The following is an 18,931-nucleotide window of genomic DNA, read 5'->3' on the forward strand; positions in this document are numbered from 1 at the left end:
GAACCAGTCGGCCAAGCTTGTTTGAAACGTTGTCCCTGAAAAAGGTGGCTTAGTTCATGGATTAGTGTTCCCCAAGCCTGATGTGCAGTAGTACACAATAAACTGGACGTGTGTAGCTGATCTCACGATCCCCTCACCGCATCCACGATAGTACCACCGACTCATTGATTTCGGAATTTATTTTAGACTGTCAGTCTATTTGCCTAGCAATTACAATTATTAAGACTGGATCGAGTCCAATTTATCATGGATCTGGTGAATTGTTTTAAAGAGAAAACAGCAGAAAGACGGAATTTCCTTTGATGATCATCAGTTGTTGTAGTTGGTATTGCGCGAAGACCGGCAAAGCCGGAATGCCAACGATGCCACACTGGTCTGAATCTGGAGTGTTTCCATCATGTTTGGTTGCCGTCTACTCATAGTTACCAACGGGGCTTCACTGTTATGGCTCGCATCACTTCAATTGACGAGATATGATGAAAGATCAAGTTGCGTCATTGAAAGCCAGAACCGGCACTTTGGAGCAATCAGGGTTGTATCGACTGCAGCTCTCGATTGGCGGCCTCAGCCTGAGAGAGCCAAATAAGGTAATGAGCTAATGCTGGCGAAGCCAAGAAATCCAGACCTCTGTCCCATGTTCCTGAACAAGATTGGTTCATAGATCCGGGTACCTCAAATGTTATGGGATTATTGCCAAGATAGCTTCAGCTGGTGCGCGATCTTGCCCGATTCGTAGCATATTACCCCGCTTACGTCAAAAGCAATAGTGCTTGAATATGGCCCCATTAAAGAGGGGTAGATTCTTAGATGGAGAGCTCGATCGAAAGCTTCCACGTGTGTCGGTCCAGTCATGAGTGGCTGTTTAACACATGTTCAGATCCTTTCGTCCTCAGCTTACAGACTTGGATCTCTTTGAAGTTAGGCAGATCAATTTTTTGCCGTGACAAATCTGTTCCAAGCAAATTTGTATGACTTAAAAGCCGGATCGTTGTACACGACCAGTCATGGAGAAGTGCCAGTAGCGTGTGTGCCTTTCCGCAACCCTTGTATAGATATTTTTGGTATCGATTTTCGTTGATGATATCTTGATACAGACAGCTGGCCTATGTCTACGTACTTTAGTCCTCTGAGCAATGCTCGACTAAACTCCTGCTAAAACACTGTCCGGCTCTCCGTCATCTACATAGACTAAGTCCCCAACATGACGGACTGTGGCTCAGAAGAATCAAGGCTTGCCCAGATGCTAATGCGCAAAGTAGTCTAAGGGTATCAAATGCATATGCAATGCTGTAAATCACGACCCGGCTCTTGCGGCTGGTCATATCTCTCTAAGGGGGGTGTTTGTTATAGCTCATCAACATTGGATGCTGAAAAATGCTGCGCTCGCTCTCAAGAAAGTGCTGCATCGACACCACTAGCCTTAACGACACCGTCCTTGCCACTAGATGCTGGCACGGCAATAAGCCGCCCTTGAGCTTTCTCGGTCAAAGCAACGAGTTCTCTGAGCATCAAGTCTCGTGTTGTTCGGGTGAGCTCATCGACATCGGCGGTCGTCAAACCAGTGGTGGGGATGGGATCGAGCACTGGGCTATGTCAGCGAATTTGTCGGTCTAGAAGTCTACTTCTGGTATTACCTTTGCAAGGAATCCTGCCTGCGTTAAAAACGAAATTCTTGAAGTACAGAACATGCGAGTAGTTGGCCACGACCACAGGGACGATAGGCACGCCGGCTTGGACGGCAAGGTGGAAGGCACCCTTCTTGAAGGGCAACAGAGTGGGATCCTTGGCATAGCTACGGGTACCCTCGGGAAACATGTAGACACTTTGTCTCCGGGTTTTCATCTCGTCCGCGGCGCCGCTCATTGCCTGTCTTGCATCCTTTGAGTTTTTGCGATCAATGAAGACCGTGCCACTCAGAGCCATAAACCAGCCCAGAAACGGCCAGCTCTTCAATGCCTTCTTCGCAGTGACGCTGCAGTATTGGGGGAACATGCATCCCAGCATGAGCACATCGAGCTCGGTCTGGTGGTTGCCGATGAAAACGGCGGGTCGTGTTCGCTCGAGGTGCTTCTCGGGGTCGATGACCTCGAAGGTGATGCCGGTGGTCGCGATCATGAGGTACTTGAAGAGGCGCCCAGTAGTCCATTGCGCGATTCCTTGCTTGCCGACGAATCGCAGTGCTATGGACGCGAATACTCCATATAGTGCAACCACCATCAGCGACATGTATGAGGCGAGGGAGCGAGCCACAAAGGCGGCCTTCGGAACCACCAACGACAGCATGTAGAAAAGGATGGCAAGGGCGACTTGACCGCCGATGAAGTAGGAAAGATATAGTAAGACGGCCATCTTCCAGATCCTGTATGTCCGTAGACTTCACAAGGGGCGGCACGCGACGTTTGTATTGAGTCAGAAGTGACCTCGTTCCAGGCTTGATCTGATCAAGGCGGGCTTTTGATTCTTCAGCGGTTGCGGTGAGGTTTTGGTTTGGGGAAATTCCCACACAAAATCGGGAGCTCTCACCGACCCGCGGCACTGGACCTGATTTGTTGAGGGGCAGATGGTGGAGAAGTCCGCCGTCATTGGCTCCAGGGCTCCAGGGCTCCTCTTGGCGACTTCTTGGCCCGCTGACAGGAACATGTGACCCACTGAACTAACTCTAAATCCTTCTGCAGCTCAGACGGCTCAGATGATTCCGACTCCGACATAAACTATCCATGTGACTGTCTGAGCACATTTGGCCATCACCGTAGTGCCGTCGGTCAAAATAACAATCAAAGTCAAAGTCAAAGTTCTGCAGACCGACCCCAACAAACACTCCAGAAAGTATGATATAAGGGGTGGCTACGCATTTGTTTGCAGAGTCTTGGGGATTTTGAATTGCGCCCAAGCGGTGTATCAACCAACAAGTACTCCGTTCTGTAACTAGCTTTGGAAATGTTGCACAAGCGATTTCGATTCATTCATTCCCATACAGAGTACTATGTATTGGCAGACTTGATCACTTGAAGCTTTTTGAGCTCTTCGATGCAGGGCCAACTTGCTGATCCGTTTCGATTGATGCTCTGCTATACATTGGTCCGCCACTGCCACGGTGTTCTGAACGAAGCTTTATCCAGGGCAACTCTTACCCATACCCAAAACCGAAAATCATTCTCAATGAGCTCAACTTGCACTGACGTTATGACATATACTTGGGATTCACAATGTGAAACGCAAAATTCAACTATTGTAATTTGAAGTTATTGCAATATTTTCGCCATCACTCAGCATTTACTTGGGGCGAAATTGAAATACGGCATTATGCCTCAAGCATATTTATTGAGTGCCACTGTTTTCTGATAAACCCTCGGGAGACGGGGTTTTCTCCCCCCTCCCCTCAACAAAGAATCCTCTAAGACTGTTTATTCAGAAGTAAATGGTTCACAATTTCTGAAATTGAGGTATGAAAGTGTGACCTCTGGGCGTATAGCGCCACGGCTTATATTCATAGGAGTTGCAATAACTCCTGGCAATATATCTATGGGGAGTTTTGTACGCTTTCTTGGCTTGGCTGGGCCTGCTCTCGTCGTTCAAGAAGTCGTGAGGGTCGAATCATATTTGAAATGGCGTTCTCAGGATATATTACTCTAGAACCAGTGACTTTGCGTATACGGTCTATGTCAATATCACAGGCATTGAAGGTTCGTTCCAAAGCCGTCGACTCGAAATTTCAAGGGCGCGATATCAATCACTCCAATAAGAAGATGAGTGTGCATCACGACAACCTGCAAGTATAAATTAGCAGCAACGATGTCAGGTAAATCAAGCACAGCCCAAATCAAAGAGACATCTAAGATACTCGATCAATTCTCTACATCGGCGCAATTCTTTACGTCCATACAATTCTTTACGTCGGTATTCTTCTCTGTGTCGGCACACTTCCCTGCATCGGCACACCTTTCTGCGCCGGTAACGCCTCAATTCTAACAGCAATTCATCACCATCATTCACCATGTGCGGAATAATCTGTTATCGAATGGATTGCCCCACCTGTGGCTCGATAGGTTTCGGGTGGCACAGGAATCCATCAAGCGTCCAGCAGATCGAGAAAAAAAAGGACAAGGATGGAAATGATGTCGTATGCCAAGCCGAAAATGCCAACACCCCATGGTGCACTGCTGCGTGGAACCTTGTGGAAAATCTACAAGAAAGATATGTTTTTGAAGTTATCCAGTGCGGTTCCTGTGACCGTAGATATGGAAAGATTCCTCCGATGGTGCCCTAAAGACGAGGCTGAAAGCCCAAGACAAGGGCAAAAGGTAGCGGCAGGCAAGGGTCAGTTGACTTCGGGAGCAAGGCACTGGATGTGGTAATTTACACCCTAGTCAAAGTATCGATACGGCCAATTCATGTTAAAGATCCATCGCGGTCAATTTACTCCCTCTAAAGTGACTTGAGTGTTGAATTGTGATGGTGTTTTTCGGCATACTCGCCATTCCATGGGGGATGATGTCAGACAAAGCGATACTGCTCAATATTCTACCCTATTAACTGTGCTGTGTAACAGTTAGTCATGTGACAGGCGCTGTGATATTGTTCTGTAATAGTTAGCTACATGTCATGGACTGTGATGTTGTTCAGTCGTGAACAGGCCATATGTTTAACACTCAGCTGCTGAACATGTATAAATTGAAATAAGAAACTTAGGAGAACCCAAGGTATCTCTCAAGCAGATAAATTCCGCTAAAAGTCTTAAACCAATGCTCTACGTTAAGAATCGCCTACAGTAGTCTATCATCTCCAACATTGGAACAGCATAGATCTGACAACAAATCATCACGATTAATCATCATGTGTGGTATGGAATTCTGGCCAATGATCTGCGAAAGGCACCCCAATTGCCCTCATTATTCGAACGATCCGATTCGTAAGGGGCGTTTCAGCTATTATATAAATCCCTGCAGCATAGTCGAACCTCACATGGGCTACACGGACAAGATAGTTCCATGCCCCGAGACAATTGATGTGGGCACCGTCAATTGCGCGAGGAATTGGAGCACCTTGGAAGGCCGAGAAGACGAATATCGGATCTCGTGGGGAGTATGTCCTAAATGCCAGCAAGACGATTTGGCAGCAGCAACAGCGGCGGCGAAGAAGCATCGGAAAAAGTACTGAAACTGCGCAACTCGTTTCATACGTCGCTGGTTTTACGGTCAAGACCACTAGATGATCGGTTAGGCGCAAATTGCGACAACCTTCTCTTATATGACGACTGTTAGGATCGGTATATCTTACACATGTCGGGTTTCTCGCAACAATGGTGGCAACGTAATTCTGTGCCCAAGACAGAATAGACCATATAATGCCATAACTACAAAAGCCAACTCTCTTTGTTTTATTGATGTTAAGTATTGATGAAATGCTTGTGAATGAGTGATAAGTAGATATGTAACACTGTTTCATGAGAATCTTATGTGGATATAGGCTAGATACTTTTCTAGGCTTCCATATCCCTTGCATCTTCCTCGTTGGAAGTCTTGTGTTGTTTGTCCTTTAGAGTGTTTAAGTTTATTACTACAAGAATATAAACATCTCCGTGTAATTCGAGTGAGTGCTTTTTCTGTTATTAAAATTATATTTCTTAGACTAGTAGTCGCGCCCAGGTGGATGCCCGTTCCTCCATCTCCTAGATATTGAAGTCATCTGGTCACTATGTGCTGATGATGAAGTCGCAACAAGAAATTCTGAAGGAGCTGAGGCCGACCTGAACAGTTGATCAGGGTCATATCCTGGAGCTATACTCTGCGATCTGGTAGTCGCTTCAGACCGTTGATAAGGAATATATTCTGCTGCCATACGTAGCGATTTCGTATGTACCTCAGACGGATGGCCGTACAGGTAGTTTGTCGGTGTCCTATCACTGCTACGATGATGCTTATGATGCTTTCTCTTTTTACTGTGTTTTATTATCTCGGCACCAGGCTGTGTTGAAAAGGTCGTGCGCCCATTTCCGTCGCGCTTCTCTACCCAAACAGTGCGGGAGCCCTTCTTGCGGACGAAGTAGAAACCCGGCTTCAATGGTCTGCCCTTGACGGCCTCGACTGCTTTCTTCGTGCGAAGCCCGGGTTCATAGCCGTTAGATTCGATTGCTTTCTTCTCGTCGACCTTGGGATTATAATGACCAAATTCTCTCTCCGAGCAGTCAGAGCTATTGCTGCTGGGCACAATACTTGAGAGAAAAATTCTTGTAATGAATTGAAAAAACTTCATGGTTGTTGTAACCAACCACCAGTATCGGACAGTGTACCGCATTAAATCTGTTTGCTGATGAAGCTTCTGGCTTTTATAGCGGCTGTTAGTCCGTTCGAAATACGAGTGCGTCAAAGACCTTATTTTCTTCTAGAGTGAGAGCTTGCACAATGCGATCATACTTTGTTACGGCTTGTTGCGACTACAAACGCTTTTGTTGCTTCTGACTTTGTTGAATGCCAGTCAAAGATATCCTCTTTCCTGTCTCCGGTACAAGTAAATGTCTCTAAAGGTAAACATTCTGGTATAGCGAGGTCCGTTTCTAGAGTTCTGGAACTTCTGGAGTAAATTTCACTACCCTCCGTGAACCGATCATCAAACTCATACAGACTCAGTGTTGTATTATTTGAAAGTTATTGCGAACTTACGACCTTTGTGAACTGCTACTCGCAATCCTGTAACTATTTTCTAGCTGGCAATGTCGTAATACTTTGATGGAGCTCTCTGCCCTGTCTCTCGAAGCTCATGAAGTTCTCGGAGATATCTGCGAACCAACCCCAACCAAGCCAGTTGGCCAGGTTTAACTTGTATTCGATGCCGCAAATCTCTTACCAGCACTCGTGGTGTTACGATACTGATATGAGCCAGTCTATCCGGTTCTGTGTCCTTCTCTAGCGGCGCTGGGGCCGCAGGTGCGTTGATTACTATACCGAGGCATCCTTGCAGTGATCTCGCCTAGCAACTTGTCCCCGTCGATGAGGGCTAACAGATCACACACAGAACCCCGAGACCTTGACATGAATTTTGGTATTTATCATCGATGAAGTCAAGGTGCGCTATCGTGTCGAATCGGCACCCTCGAGAGCGGTCATTTTCGTCGGCATCGTCAGACTTAAGGGCATGCAAGTGGTTTTATGATCTAGAAGAGTTGATGCTGGTGTTTGTAATCAAGCTAGAGTTGTATTAGTGGAGTTTTCTTATTGTTCCGAAACACTGTAAACTCTCTAGGATTTACTCCTCCTTAGAATGGATAACAGGATTCTGCAAAGCCGTTTACTTGAATAGAATCCCTTTTGTCAGTTCCGTGCCTTTGTGTGTTTTGGTGTTATATTGTGGAAGCAAACGCGGGCTGACATGCCGTTAAATTTTGGAACTTGTCTCTTGTTGTTTGCCGTGATTGGCTCTTACGTACTTGATCAATATAGTTGGGCGAAAAGAAACCGTAAACTTTGGCGACTATTGAACATGGGCTTAGCTGTATGGTATTGATCCTTATTCAGGACCACTTGAACAAGGATTTGTGATATATTGACTTGGGTGGAGCGATCCCTTGTCACCGTTTTATGGTTTGTCCATGCAGATCCGTATTGTAGTACGAGTAGGGTGCAGGGCCCCTTGGGTACAAGCAAGTTGTGCTACTGCCAATGCTAGTCTAGCTAGTGGTTAAGTACGGTTACGAGCAACCCGAGCAGAACATGGAAGCACAAAAGCGTCTGTGCACCCGAGACCGTCGTCATTGTCATTGTCGTTGTCATTGCTCGTTCTGATACAGTAGACTAACCTTAGACTAACCTAGACCAACTTAAGTGCTATGGTAAGCTCAGGTTAAAACATCTGCTCCAACTCAAGGCTCCCAGTTTTGAGCTCCCGTCGCTATCAGACCAGCTCCATTACCAGCCCGCGATAATAGCGACAAAGACCCCACTAACTACTGTGCTGTACTGTCTTGTCCTGGTGAACTTGGTGATTACCTGCCATGTGGCGCCAATGATCCCATCTTAATACTTGTTGTCGATTTCTCAGCTGAAGAGCTGTGTCGCTGCATCCTCAAACCATCCATTCCTCTCCCCCCCCCTCCCCCGCCTTGCCTTGTACCCGGTCTCGCCGCCGTGTCCTCGTCGCACCTACATCGCATCGCATTGAACGAGATACGAGCCGGTAACCGCACTTGCTCTTTCGATCACCAAGCTGTGAGTTGGCCGTCTCCCTCAAACCCTCGTCGCCGGCTGTCATTGTTGACCATCTCTCAGGCCCCCATCGCCGACTGTCATTGTTAACCGCCGATTCACAGTGATCTGGTCGTGCCCACCAAGGTCTGCATCATGTGGAACGACGAGGAAGACAACAATCCATATGGCACCAGCTTTGACCGCCGGGATTCAGTCACCTCTTCCTCAGCAAATCCAACATCACCCACGTCGCGAGACTGTAAGTCCTCGTTCCCCATGTAGTTCCTTGGTTCAAGCTGCATTTGCGCATTTCGATTGTCCCCATCCCCCTGTCACATGCATACGTACACACATTCTATCCCCTTGGGTCAAGAGAAGCGTACATAATGTGGCACTCAATAGCGTTGGATGACTCGCCAGATGAAGCTGAAGCTGATGCCGACTGGGAATGTCTAGACCCTCGCTACGATGCACCCAACACCCCCTCGTCGACCAGCGACGAAGCCCCGCCGCCCCGTCCGTATGGCCAGCAGCAGGAACACAGCGATGTCGATAGCGATGACGACTACGCCGAGCAAGCCAGGAGTCAGGTCCCCAAGAGGAAGCCTGGTGGTTACGACAGTCGCATAGAGCAGATCCTCTACGAGAACCCAGAACTGCCCATTCTAATCACAGATGCTGGAAAGAGCATGGAGCACGGCGGCAAGTACATTGTCTACACCATCCGAACTGGCGATCTCGAAGTCCGACGACGATATTCCGAGTTTGCTTCTCTGCGAGATGCCCTCACTCGACTTCACCCAACTCTCATTATTCCTCCCATCCCAGATAAGCACACCATGGCAGACTACGCCGCCAACCCCACAAATGCCAAGCAGGATCAGCAGATAATCGACCTGAGAAAGCGCATGTTGGCCGTCTTCTTGAACAGATGTCGACGCATGGAGCAAGTAAGGAACGACGGCGTCTGGTGGAGATTCTTGGATCCCAATGCCAGCTGGAACGAGGTTCTCCACTCGCATCCCGTTGCTTCGATCCCCAAGCAGGTTTTGAAGGCGCCGCCCTTGAATACAGCCAACCCGTCACCTGGACACTCCTGGCTTCCTGTCCCCGCCGCTTCGGCCAAGCTAAAGACAGGCCCCTCTCCAGCATTTGACGGGTCAGCGAGTGTAACTGGACCTCAAATCATCCATCAGTTTCCCCCCGAGAACCATGAACTGAACGAACAGGAATTGGACCCCTATTTCATAAGTTTTGAAACCTCTATCAAGGAACTCGAAAAGCTGTCGATGGGTCCCATGGAGAAGGTCAATCGTCGCACACTGAGCCATCTCACCTCTCTGTCGACTGATCTATCTGATCTGGGCGCCAAGTACAACGCTTTCGCTTTGTCAGAACAGTCGGACACATTGGGTGCTGCTATCGAACGGGTGGGCCAGGCCGCTGATACCTCGTATATCGCAACTGAGGAGCTTGCCGGTTCGCTTGGTGCCAGCTTCGCCGAACCTATGAGAGAAAACGCACAGTTCGCGAGCGTTGTTCGCAGCGTCCTGCAATACAGACTCTCAAAGAGGGTACAGCAGGAGATGACCAATGATGAACTACAAAAGAAGCGCGCTCTTCTTGACCAATTGGAGCGAAGCGAAGCTGAAGCGCGCAGAATTGAACAATATTTGAGTAGTTCGCAACAAATTAGTGGGAATTCTCACCATCAGCCGCCTCGAAGATCGTCAAGTATGAGGGAGACTTCAACGCAGCACTATAGGGAGGGCAGTGGGGAGGACACCGCATCATTCGACTCCGATTTCCCTCCCACACATGGAGATTTCTCTTCAGCTCCTTCAGCAAGAGTAGGGGCTCCGGAGCATACTAGCCCTCCCCCTACCCACAAGAAAGCACCGAGCGGTAACTCCATCACTAATAAGATCTTCGGGCCGATCCGTCATGCTATACAGGGCGTTGCAGATGTCGACCCTGAAAGGACAAGACGTGATACCATCGGCAAGACCAAGGAAAGCATTGAACAGCTCGAGCAAGCTCAAGTTGTTTCGGCGCAGGACGTCAAAGACGCAAGTGGCAGCATTCTGAAGGATCTGAAGAGGTTCCAGGGCGAGAAGGAAGACGATCTCAGGCGTTACATGGTGAGTCTTGATGTACAGCCCCTTTTTACTGTCATTGTGCTGACGATCTTTTAGCTTGCATATGCGAAAAGCCAGATCGAGTGGGCGCGCAAGTGCAAAGAAACATGGGAAGAGGCCAAGACCGAAGTCGATAAGATTGATGATGAGACATAGAAAACAGGCGTTCTAGCGGAACCGACTTCTAGGACGATCAAATATGGGATCCCTAAAAGCACAAGCGTCCATACTGCGACGTTTGCATATTGTAATTGAGAATAATGGAATGTCTGTCCATGCTCGCCAGAGTCGCGCATGATTCTTTTCCACGCCGACATAAATAGGAATGAATCAATATGGTCCGAGAAGACCAAATGAAAACAACTACTTGAACGCGCTCACTCAGATTAGGCACTTCACGAGACAAACGCCGCGCCTGGGTTAACATTGTGCCAAATCATTAGTGGCAAAAAGTATTCATGGCGGGGATATGTAGACCACGCGAACTCTGATAGGAGTACCGAGTAAACCTCATCTAGTTCTCATCCATGCTGTGCGGCCAATCTCTCATTTTCCTCGCATCTCTGACCAGTATTAGCCCCTGATTGGCCTCTTTCCAGATCTTCCGGTATCGCTCGGGGGCCACCAGCCTCTGTGGGCACGACTTGATATGATTGTCCTGATGAGAACAATGTTTTGCTGTTCTCGACGAGCCATGCCTTGCCGGCTGTGACGTGACTCTTCGCCTGGTCAACTCCGCCCATAGAGTAATAGAACATGGCCACGAGCGCGATCAAGTATCCGATCGCCTGCAGCAGCGTCATCGGCGTGTGCCAAATCAGCATGGACACCGCGACGAGGAGGATGCTCTTGAGGATCCCCGTGAGACTCATGGCAAGCGCTGACGTACGTCCGATCTGTAATGTAGAAAGGTCGTAGTCAGTAAGGAAATGCACGTTTTCTGACATGTGTAAAAGAGAGAATATGGGGTGCGCGACAAGAAAAATTGTTTAGAGACTGAATAGGGGGAAAAGAAAAAGAAACAAGAAAGGGGGCTCACCAGGAACACACTCGCAACGTTCAACATGAACGCCACCAGCCCGTTCAGTCCCAAAATACCCCATCCAACTCTCTGCAGGTCTGCCGGGTCAAAATGGGGCATCTCGACCATCAGTGCCACAATTCCGTTCAGAACCGCGCAGATGGGCGCGTAGTAATACAACCCCACGAGCGGATTCATGCCCACCCCCTTGGCGACGTGCGCCTCGCTTCTGGCCCCGCCGCCCTCCCCGGTTTCCTTGCTGCTGCTGCTCAGCAGGCCCTGGATCAGCAGCAGCCGCAGCGACTCGGCCAGCGTCCCGAGCATCTGGTACCCGAAGCCGGCCCAGCTGAACCGGCCCTCGCCGAGGCTGCTCAGCAGCACGCCCGCGGCGATGGCCAGCACGTTCCAGAGCCGGGACACCCGCGGGTTGTCGAGCCCGAGCCAGAATGACAGCACCAGCGTCGACACCGGCGCAGCGGCCTTGAGCATCTGTATGAACGCCACCGAAAGGTACAGGTACGCCAGGTTCGAGCACAGCAGCGAGGCCGTGTACAGCACCCCGATCGGCAGGATCGTCCGGAGGTAGGCTCGCCCCGTGAGCTTGGTGCCGTGTCGGCCATTGAGGAGTGGGGTGAAGCGGGCGAGGCATTGGGTTAGCAGGGTTGAGGTCGTCAGGTGGAGGGTTGTCAGGAGGATAGCTGGGCCGATGGGTTAGTAAGGGAGGCGGGAGGTCCGGGGGAGAAAGGGAAAAATAATGGTCACTTGCGGTATCCTGTGCGATAGTCAGTACAGGATTTCTTCCATAGTGCCTATGAGAACGGCGCCGGAAAAAGAGTATAGCTCACTGAACCCGGCCGTGTCAAGCAGCCATTTGTTGAAAATGATTGTCAGGTTGCTGAAGAATATCCATGCTCTGTAGTCCTCGACTCGATTAGTGGGCTTTCTCTTGAAGCAGGGGTCGACATTCGAACGACAAGTGATCTTACGCTATATAAAATGCTGGATGAAATTCTGGCATATTGACGGCGCTTTCAGACCGACTGTTGAAGATGCACAGAGGTAGGAAGTTGCATAATATGTGTGTGCTCTCTTTTAAAAAAACCACCCACTACTAAGACGGGATGTTATTTGTACTTCGTAATCAAAGGACGAAGTTAAAAGGAAAGTTTTCGAATACGTAGCTAGGACGGGTGTCACGATATGTTGCTCAGTCCAAGGGATGAGAAGATTACGGCTCAGCACTAGCGTCGTCTGATGAAACATATCACAAAGAATCATGTACGAATTGTCTCAAATAAGTGCATAATTGCTGAAAAGTATTATTGAGACTCGCTGATATGATGCAAATTGCTCCTGACAACCTGGGCGCTGCGGACAATGGCTATGATGAATGTGTCTGATGTGTCTCCCCTGGCGCCCATGTGCTGCTGTCTTAGTGTTGCCGCAGCTGGCACTATGGACTCCCCTTCATGCTAAGCCCCCCCTTCGCCCTGTCGTGCCACGTAAGCAGGCACAACTTATTCTATGTTGCTCCGGATAAACTTGATCATCAAAAATACTTATTGTAACCGCTCTCAATATTGAAACGATCTGGACGTTTTACTCAATATGGACATGCAGTTGCGTCCCGGGACTTTGTTAGCATCAGGATACTAACGATCACGCCGTATAGACCAAGGACTTCGGCGAAGATGAGAATAAGTACCATCCCCACATAGAGTCGCGGCTGTTGTGTGCTGGCACGAACTACATATGTCGTTGTAAAATCAGCTTCGTGTTCGCCATCATGGGTGATCGGGAACGCAGAGATTGATTTACCTCCAGCGTCGCCAACGATGCCAATCGCGAACCCAGCCGCGAGGCCACAAAGACCCACGCTGATGCCGGCTCCGAGCTGCAGAAACCCCATGTGCAGTGGCATTTTCTCAATCAGATCGCCAGAGATGATCACGCTGGCGACCAGGCCATATATGCTTAGGATCTGGGCCATGATTGCGCATAGGCTGACATCGAGAGGTGTAAGTCAGCAATTCCATCCATCACTATCAGGCTTTTCTTCACGTGCGAGCACACGTACGTGTTCTGCATCAAGCGCTCGGGACGCATAATCCCTGACGAGAAGATGGCGCCGCTTGATTTTGCCGTTCCATATGATGCACCGAACACGGTGAAGATGATGGAGGCGGCGCACCCCATTGCGCCGAAGAATGACTGTGGCCAGACGTCAGTCATATGCCATGCCATTCATACTAGAACATGGGCCTGCGTACGGCATAGACCGGACTAGAAATTTGGGTATGAGCGTTGATGACCAAGACAAGGTATACGTTAAAGTAACTTACCATCGGTCAGGATTATATGCGTCCATGTTGGATACAAATTCCAGGGGTAATTGGTTCATATTCGTACGTGTTTGCTCCCACTACTTAAAGAAAAAACAAGCAGAATTACTTCACAGTAGATTTTTAATTAAATCTTTTGCATGGTTGATATACATAGTGAGAAGCTCCAAAAATATCACGCGGCCAAGATAACTAGGCAGCGATCTCTCACCTGGAATATCGGCCACGGATCCCATCTCGCTGAGCCGCTTCGGAACTGTCGCAATTAGTGTTTGTTGAGCATGCAGTCATGGTGAACTCCTGCTACATCTGGCGCGCAGGCAGAAGAATACAGAACATCCCTATTGGCTCAAAGGCATTATGCCAAGGCTTCAGATTACTAACATGGAAGTAACATAGAAAACGCGCTGGCAATTCCTCGCTCTGCGTCTAGAGACACATGCAGTTGTATCAAATGCCAAACTTTCTTGTTGCATTCGGATGAATTGATTATGAACGGGTGTGCACGGACCCGGAGTATAGTATACGGTGTGCGGGAAGTACATTTTAACCAACCGTAGTTACGGATTGTGGATTAGAGACGCACGATTACAATGCTTCAATTCTAGGATCTCGGAATTCCGATGCTCACAAGGCAGTCAGCAGGCGATAGACAAAATACGGTCCCCATAATTACGCCGACTGGCAAATACGCAAAACATGCGTTTTGCATTATTGACGGAGAATAACAAATTGTGGTTGTAGTGCACATTGATGATGCGGGCCAACCGTGATGCACAAACCACGGGTGGACGCATATGTTCGATATATGGGCTTAATTACCGGTGGAGGTAATTTCTTTTCATCGGGTAGATGCATAGACTATCGTGAGAGCGTGCAGGTTTGACGAGTTGCCATAAATGAGCGAAACTGCTCAGTTGACGGGCCTGGGCAGTTATTGTGCTCTGGATTGCGTCCAAATCCGAGATACATTGCCAGTCAGCTCGAGGGCGCGTCAGCTGACCAGAAAACGACTTGCATCCGAGGCTTGCCTTTGCCAGGTCCCGCACGGTTTATTAACTTTAGACTAACTAGATCGGAATGTGGGCGGCTGATGCCTCTGGGCAAGGTGCTTGTCTGGCTCTTTTTGTTCTTGAGGCTTATTTTCCAAGCTGCTGACTATAAGTTCGCGTTGTTCTTGTACGCCGCCATTTGACGGTGCCATGATACAGCATGGTCATATACTCTGCCTGACGAATCTTCACGATATCTCGTTGAAAAGCATGTTTCACAACGTGCTATGATGTTTCCTGTAGGGAGGCTTGGACAACGACCAGGTGGCAGGGATTTTCGGATCAGTGCCAGACGGGGATCCGTGCCACCAATCACTGTGATCTATTCTAAGAACGGAGAGAAAGTGCCGCGTCTCTGCTCCGCTAGTCGATTGCGATTGCGACGCCAGATGCATTACCTTTCGCCGCATCGCTTTGCGTAGCATGCAAAGAATTATGTTCGGGTCCCCAGCAGCCCAGGAACCTGGATTCTGAATATGATGCGATCGTTCTTGTTGCCCCGACTCGTCGAGTCTAGTCTTACGCCACCTTGAGCCATCAATCTCACCAAATGCCGCCAAATTTGGCAAACTCTCTTCATCGTCGGAATCACTTTTTACGCACTTCAGCAGTCCGGCAGATCCAGGCGGCTCTTCGAGACATAGACCATGATGGCTGAAAGGCATTTGCGCCATGGCCATCGTCTGTTTCTGATGAGGACGTAAGCTAGGGGGGTCCCTACCCCTGACACATCCAAACGTCTCAAAGCCCTGCGACAGCAACCAAAGCCGCTCGGGGGGGGGGGGGGGGGGGGGGGGGGTGGCGGCAGATTTGTACCATGATCATGCCCTGGAGAGTCTCCTGCACCTTGGCCCCTTGGCCTCCAAGAAGCGCGCTACAGCGAACCATTGTGCTGGGATGCGCAAACGTCTTGACTGTTTCTGGTCTCCTGTGGGGATCGCCCTGGTGTCGACGTTGGTGGCCGCGCGTCAGATATGCCAAGACATCCACTCCTGTGGATCACCCCACCGAGTAGGATACTCCTTCTTTGAGCGAGTTCGAGGTCAGTAGCCTCAATTGCTTATGTTTGCCATTGTACATCATCTATTCCATTCTTCTCTTCGTCCAATTCTTGAGACTCCAAGCAGGCTTGGCAAGGCTTCTCTAAATCACGGATCCAACTTGGCAACCTATGCACACCCCGTCTTTTTCTGCTCCGGAGAAGGCTGACGACGCAACGCAACAATATCCACTCCATTCTTCGCTTTTCTTCATTCTCATATACAGTTGTTTCGCTACCATTGTTCATCCCGGCCTCGCCCTTTTTCTTTCGTTCCCGGTTTAGACTTTTTAGCCCCTAGCTATCCAACCTTAGCCCCAAAGGACGCGCACGAGTAGTCCCAGTTACGTGTTAGTGGCTGAGTGGGAACCTCGCCACCATATTATTAAATCCCGGTGTTACTTCTCCAGGTGATAACACAAGAGAGCCTCAATGTCCAATTTATAGCATCAATATCACATCGAAATATTGTCGGCGGCCAGGAGGGATACGATTTGCCGAAACCAAGAGAAGGATCAATCAAGATGAAGTCAGTCTCAGTTGTCGCCTTGGTGGCTGGCCTTTTATCAGCACCAACAGACGCTCTCGCCATGAAGGACAGGAGCCCTAGCTCGTCAAGAGTAGTGGGCATGAACATGCAGAGGAGAACGATAGAAGACCCTGTAAAGCGAGACCGGTTGAGAAGGAGAGGCTCGGTCGACGCTTCGTTGGATAACGAGGTAGGTGGCTGACTAACTGACTTTCTGGTTGGTAGCTTTCGCTAAGTGCTTCGGCAGGAAACCTTATACTTCGTCAACGCCACGATAGGAACGCCAGCACAGTCACTTAGGTTGCATCTGGATACTGGAAGCAGTGATCTTTGGGTTAATACTCCTGCCTCATCCCTCTGCATGGGGAAATCGAAACCATGTTCTTATGCAGGAACATACTCGGCCAATTCTTCCTCGACATACGAATATATCGGAAGCTATTTCAACATATCTTATGTGGACGGGTCTGGAGCCAGTGGAGACTATGTCTCCGACTCGGTAACGATAGGGGGGACAACAGTGGACAATTTACAATTCGGTATCGGTTATAAGAGCTCTTCGGCGCAGGGAATCCTGGGCGTCGGTTATCCGGTCAACGAAGTGCAGGTCGGACGGGCAAACAAGGACGCTTACGACAATCTTCCCGCCAAGATGGCGAGTGATGGTACGATCGCCTCCAACGCCTACAGCTTATGGTTGAACGACCTCGACGCTAGCACTGGCAGCATTCTGTTCGGCGGGGTGGACACAGCGCAGTATACCGGGTCACTAGAGACGTTGCCAATACAGGCGTCTGGTGGCGTCTACTCGGAGTTTCTGATCACTTTGACCAGCGTAGTTCTGGATAATGTTACCATTGCCAGCGACCAAGCGCTGGCAGTTCTTTTGGATTCTGGCTCGTCGTTGACCTACCTGCCCGATACTTGGGTCGAGCAGATTTTCGACGAAGTTGGCGCACAGTACGATTCGAGTGAGGGTGCAGCCTATGTTCCTTGCTCATTGGCCCAGGATACGAGGACGCTGGATTTCACTTTCACATCACCAACAATCAAGGTTGACATGAACGAGCTTGTCCTTGACCTGGTCACTACCAGTGGCAAGCGTCCAACTTTTTCCAACGGCGTCACAGCATGCCTCTTTGGCATTGCCCCAGCAGGTTCGAGCACAAACGTATTGGGCGACACATTCCTACGGTCGGCATACGTCGTGTACGACATCTCTAATAATGAGATCTCCCTTGCGCAGACGGCTTTCAACGCTACCGAAACAAACGTCAAGGAAATTGGTACTGGCACTGGTGCGGTGCCCGATGCGGTTTCTGTAGCCAATGCTGCGGCCGCAACCGCCGGGGTTGCTACCACCAGCACCACAAGTGGCCTGGGTGTTAGCGGCTCAAGCGCCGCCAACCCTACCATGACTAGATCGACAGTCCTACTGTCTCTACTTATTGGAGTAGGTGCTTTGTTCGCACTGCTATGAACCACACCGTGCTGGACATAATTAGGGATTTTTTGTACACTTTGAAGTTTTTGGTTTTACGACAGCATTGCATGGCGTTTAGGTCACGATATTTGACATTTGGGGAGTAGATAGCATGAGTCCTGGTATTGATGACCGACTCCTTGGGGAGTATGGCTTGCATGATTAGCGACTGGTCGTTTTAGAGCGCATCTGACGGGGTCCGGAAAAGGGCCAGACAGAGCAGCAGCACCCAGCTTAGAGTGGTGGCGGCGATAGAAAAGATACAATTTATTCATGACGCACTCGCTGTGCGTTTGTTCAACCCTGAAATAAATCTGCTCTTAGTCCATTGTTGCAATATCTTAATTGTGCGTGCAGTCACATCCTACGGGATTACAGACCCCTGGGTTCTACCAAAACGCCAAATTACTGTTCCACCACTAGATGCCGGTGATCGTTCGTCTAGGTCAGCATGACAAAGTCCCACTGGAACGAAACGAAAATACGCGACGCCGATCTTCCGGGGGTCTGATGAACTTAAGATCTAAGGGTCGCGCTTACGTCAACCAATTCGGGTACGGCCCAGGGGAAGAGGTGACGCGTCGCTTGAGAGTTCACGTTCCAAATGTCCGGTGTCAGAGGTAGAGCAACAGATACACAATGCCGCGACTTGATGTAAGGTAGTACTTTAGTCGGTAGTTTAGAGTCGTGCTTGACTTGATGATCGTGCTGCGAAGAACGTGCTTCTTGAGACAAAATCCGGTGCTGAACATCGTACTCGAGTATGGACACAGACAAGCATTCCACTGCACTTCAGCTCGACCTACCCACAGCTTTGTCTGTGCAACGCACGAACCCAGCGTTACCATCGTGTTACTCCGAGGCACCCTGGACAGTTCTTGTGCATGCGCTTGGAACCCCGAGACGAGGCTGAGCCACACCCGCCTACGAAGAGTTACGCGAAGAAAGTGACTTCGCTAGAATACCGGTACCATACCATACAGTATGCAGTCATAGACCAACATGGTTTTATGGACGGATATTTCGAACTGTAAAATATCTCAGTCGCTTCAGTCTGTTCATCTTCTATTGCTGTTAGGACGAGTATGAGATATCTTACGAACCAGTTGCCTCCCAGATGGAATAATTTGAGTCAAATAGGAGCACT

At 49.4% G+C, this 18,931-nt stretch overlaps 6 protein-coding genes across 6 annotated transcripts; 2 read left to right on the top strand and 4 right to left on the bottom strand.

The window, feature by feature from the left end:
* Positions 1-1,389: 1,389 nt before the first annotated feature.
* BKA67DRAFT_658790 (uncharacterized protein) lies at positions 1,390-2,349 on the bottom strand (the record flags this gene model as incomplete). Its single annotated transcript, XM_046107342.1, has 2 exons — positions 1,390-1,583; positions 1,635-2,349. 2 exons carry the CDS (start codon positions 2,347-2,349, stop codon positions 1,390-1,392), a joined length of 909 nt encoding a protein of 302 aa, XP_045958763.1.
* A 3,279-nt stretch (positions 2,350-5,628) lies between these two features.
* BKA67DRAFT_535817 (uncharacterized protein) lies at positions 5,629-6,252 on the bottom strand (the record flags this gene model as incomplete). The annotated part of the gene is made up of 1 exon (XM_046100066.1): positions 5,629-6,252. The coding sequence occupies one exon, from the start codon at positions 6,250-6,252 to the stop codon at positions 5,629-5,631; it is 624 nt and encodes a 207-aa protein (XP_045958764.1).
* Positions 6,253-8,333: 2,081 nt separating this feature from the next.
* BKA67DRAFT_677007 (sorting nexin-41) lies at positions 8,334-10,966 on the top strand (the record flags this gene model as incomplete). The annotated part of the gene is made up of 3 exons (XM_046108813.1): positions 8,334-8,439; positions 8,637-10,321; positions 10,376-10,966. 3 exons carry the CDS (start codon positions 8,334-8,336, stop codon positions 10,472-10,474), a joined length of 1,890 nt encoding a protein of 629 aa, XP_045958765.1. The 3' UTR covers positions 10,475-10,966.
* On the bottom strand, positions 10,452-12,357 carry BKA67DRAFT_677009 (triose-phosphate transporter family-domain-containing protein; the record flags this gene model as incomplete). Its single annotated transcript, XM_046108814.1, has 4 exons — positions 10,452-11,214; positions 11,358-12,037; positions 12,185-12,234; positions 12,326-12,357. The coding sequence occupies 4 exons, from the start codon at positions 12,355-12,357 to the stop codon at positions 10,840-10,842; spliced, it is 1,137 nt and encodes a 378-aa protein (XP_045958766.1). The 3' UTR covers positions 10,452-10,839.
* Positions 12,358-12,493: 136 nt separating this feature from the next.
* Positions 12,494-13,807, bottom strand: BKA67DRAFT_280772 (V-ATPase proteolipid subunit C-like domain-containing protein). The gene is made up of 4 exons (XM_046095943.1): positions 13,682-13,807; positions 13,417-13,622; positions 13,158-13,342; positions 12,494-13,085 (listed from the first exon to the last, which is right to left on the bottom strand). Exons 2-4 carry the CDS (start codon positions 13,581-13,583, stop codon positions 12,943-12,945), a joined length of 495 nt encoding a protein of 164 aa, XP_045958767.1. The 5' UTR covers positions 13,584-13,622; positions 13,682-13,807; the 3' UTR covers positions 12,494-12,942.
* Positions 13,808-16,362: 2,555 nt separating this feature from the next.
* Positions 16,363-17,781, top strand: BKA67DRAFT_517933 (aspartic-type endopeptidase; the record flags this gene model as incomplete). The annotated part of the gene is made up of 2 exons (XM_046097958.1): positions 16,363-16,491; positions 16,549-17,781. The coding sequence occupies 2 exons, from the start codon at positions 16,363-16,365 to the stop codon at positions 17,779-17,781; spliced, it is 1,362 nt and encodes a 453-aa protein (XP_045958768.1).
* Between the last annotated feature and the right edge of the window lie 1,150 nt (positions 17,782-18,931).

This window comes from Truncatella angustata (genome assembly GCF_020726525.1).
Source record: "Truncatella angustata strain MPI-SDFR-AT-0073 chromosome Unknown BKA67scaffold_4, whole genome shotgun sequence".
NCBI classification, from domain to species: Eukaryota; Fungi; Ascomycota; class Sordariomycetes; order Amphisphaeriales; family Sporocadaceae; genus Truncatella; species Truncatella angustata.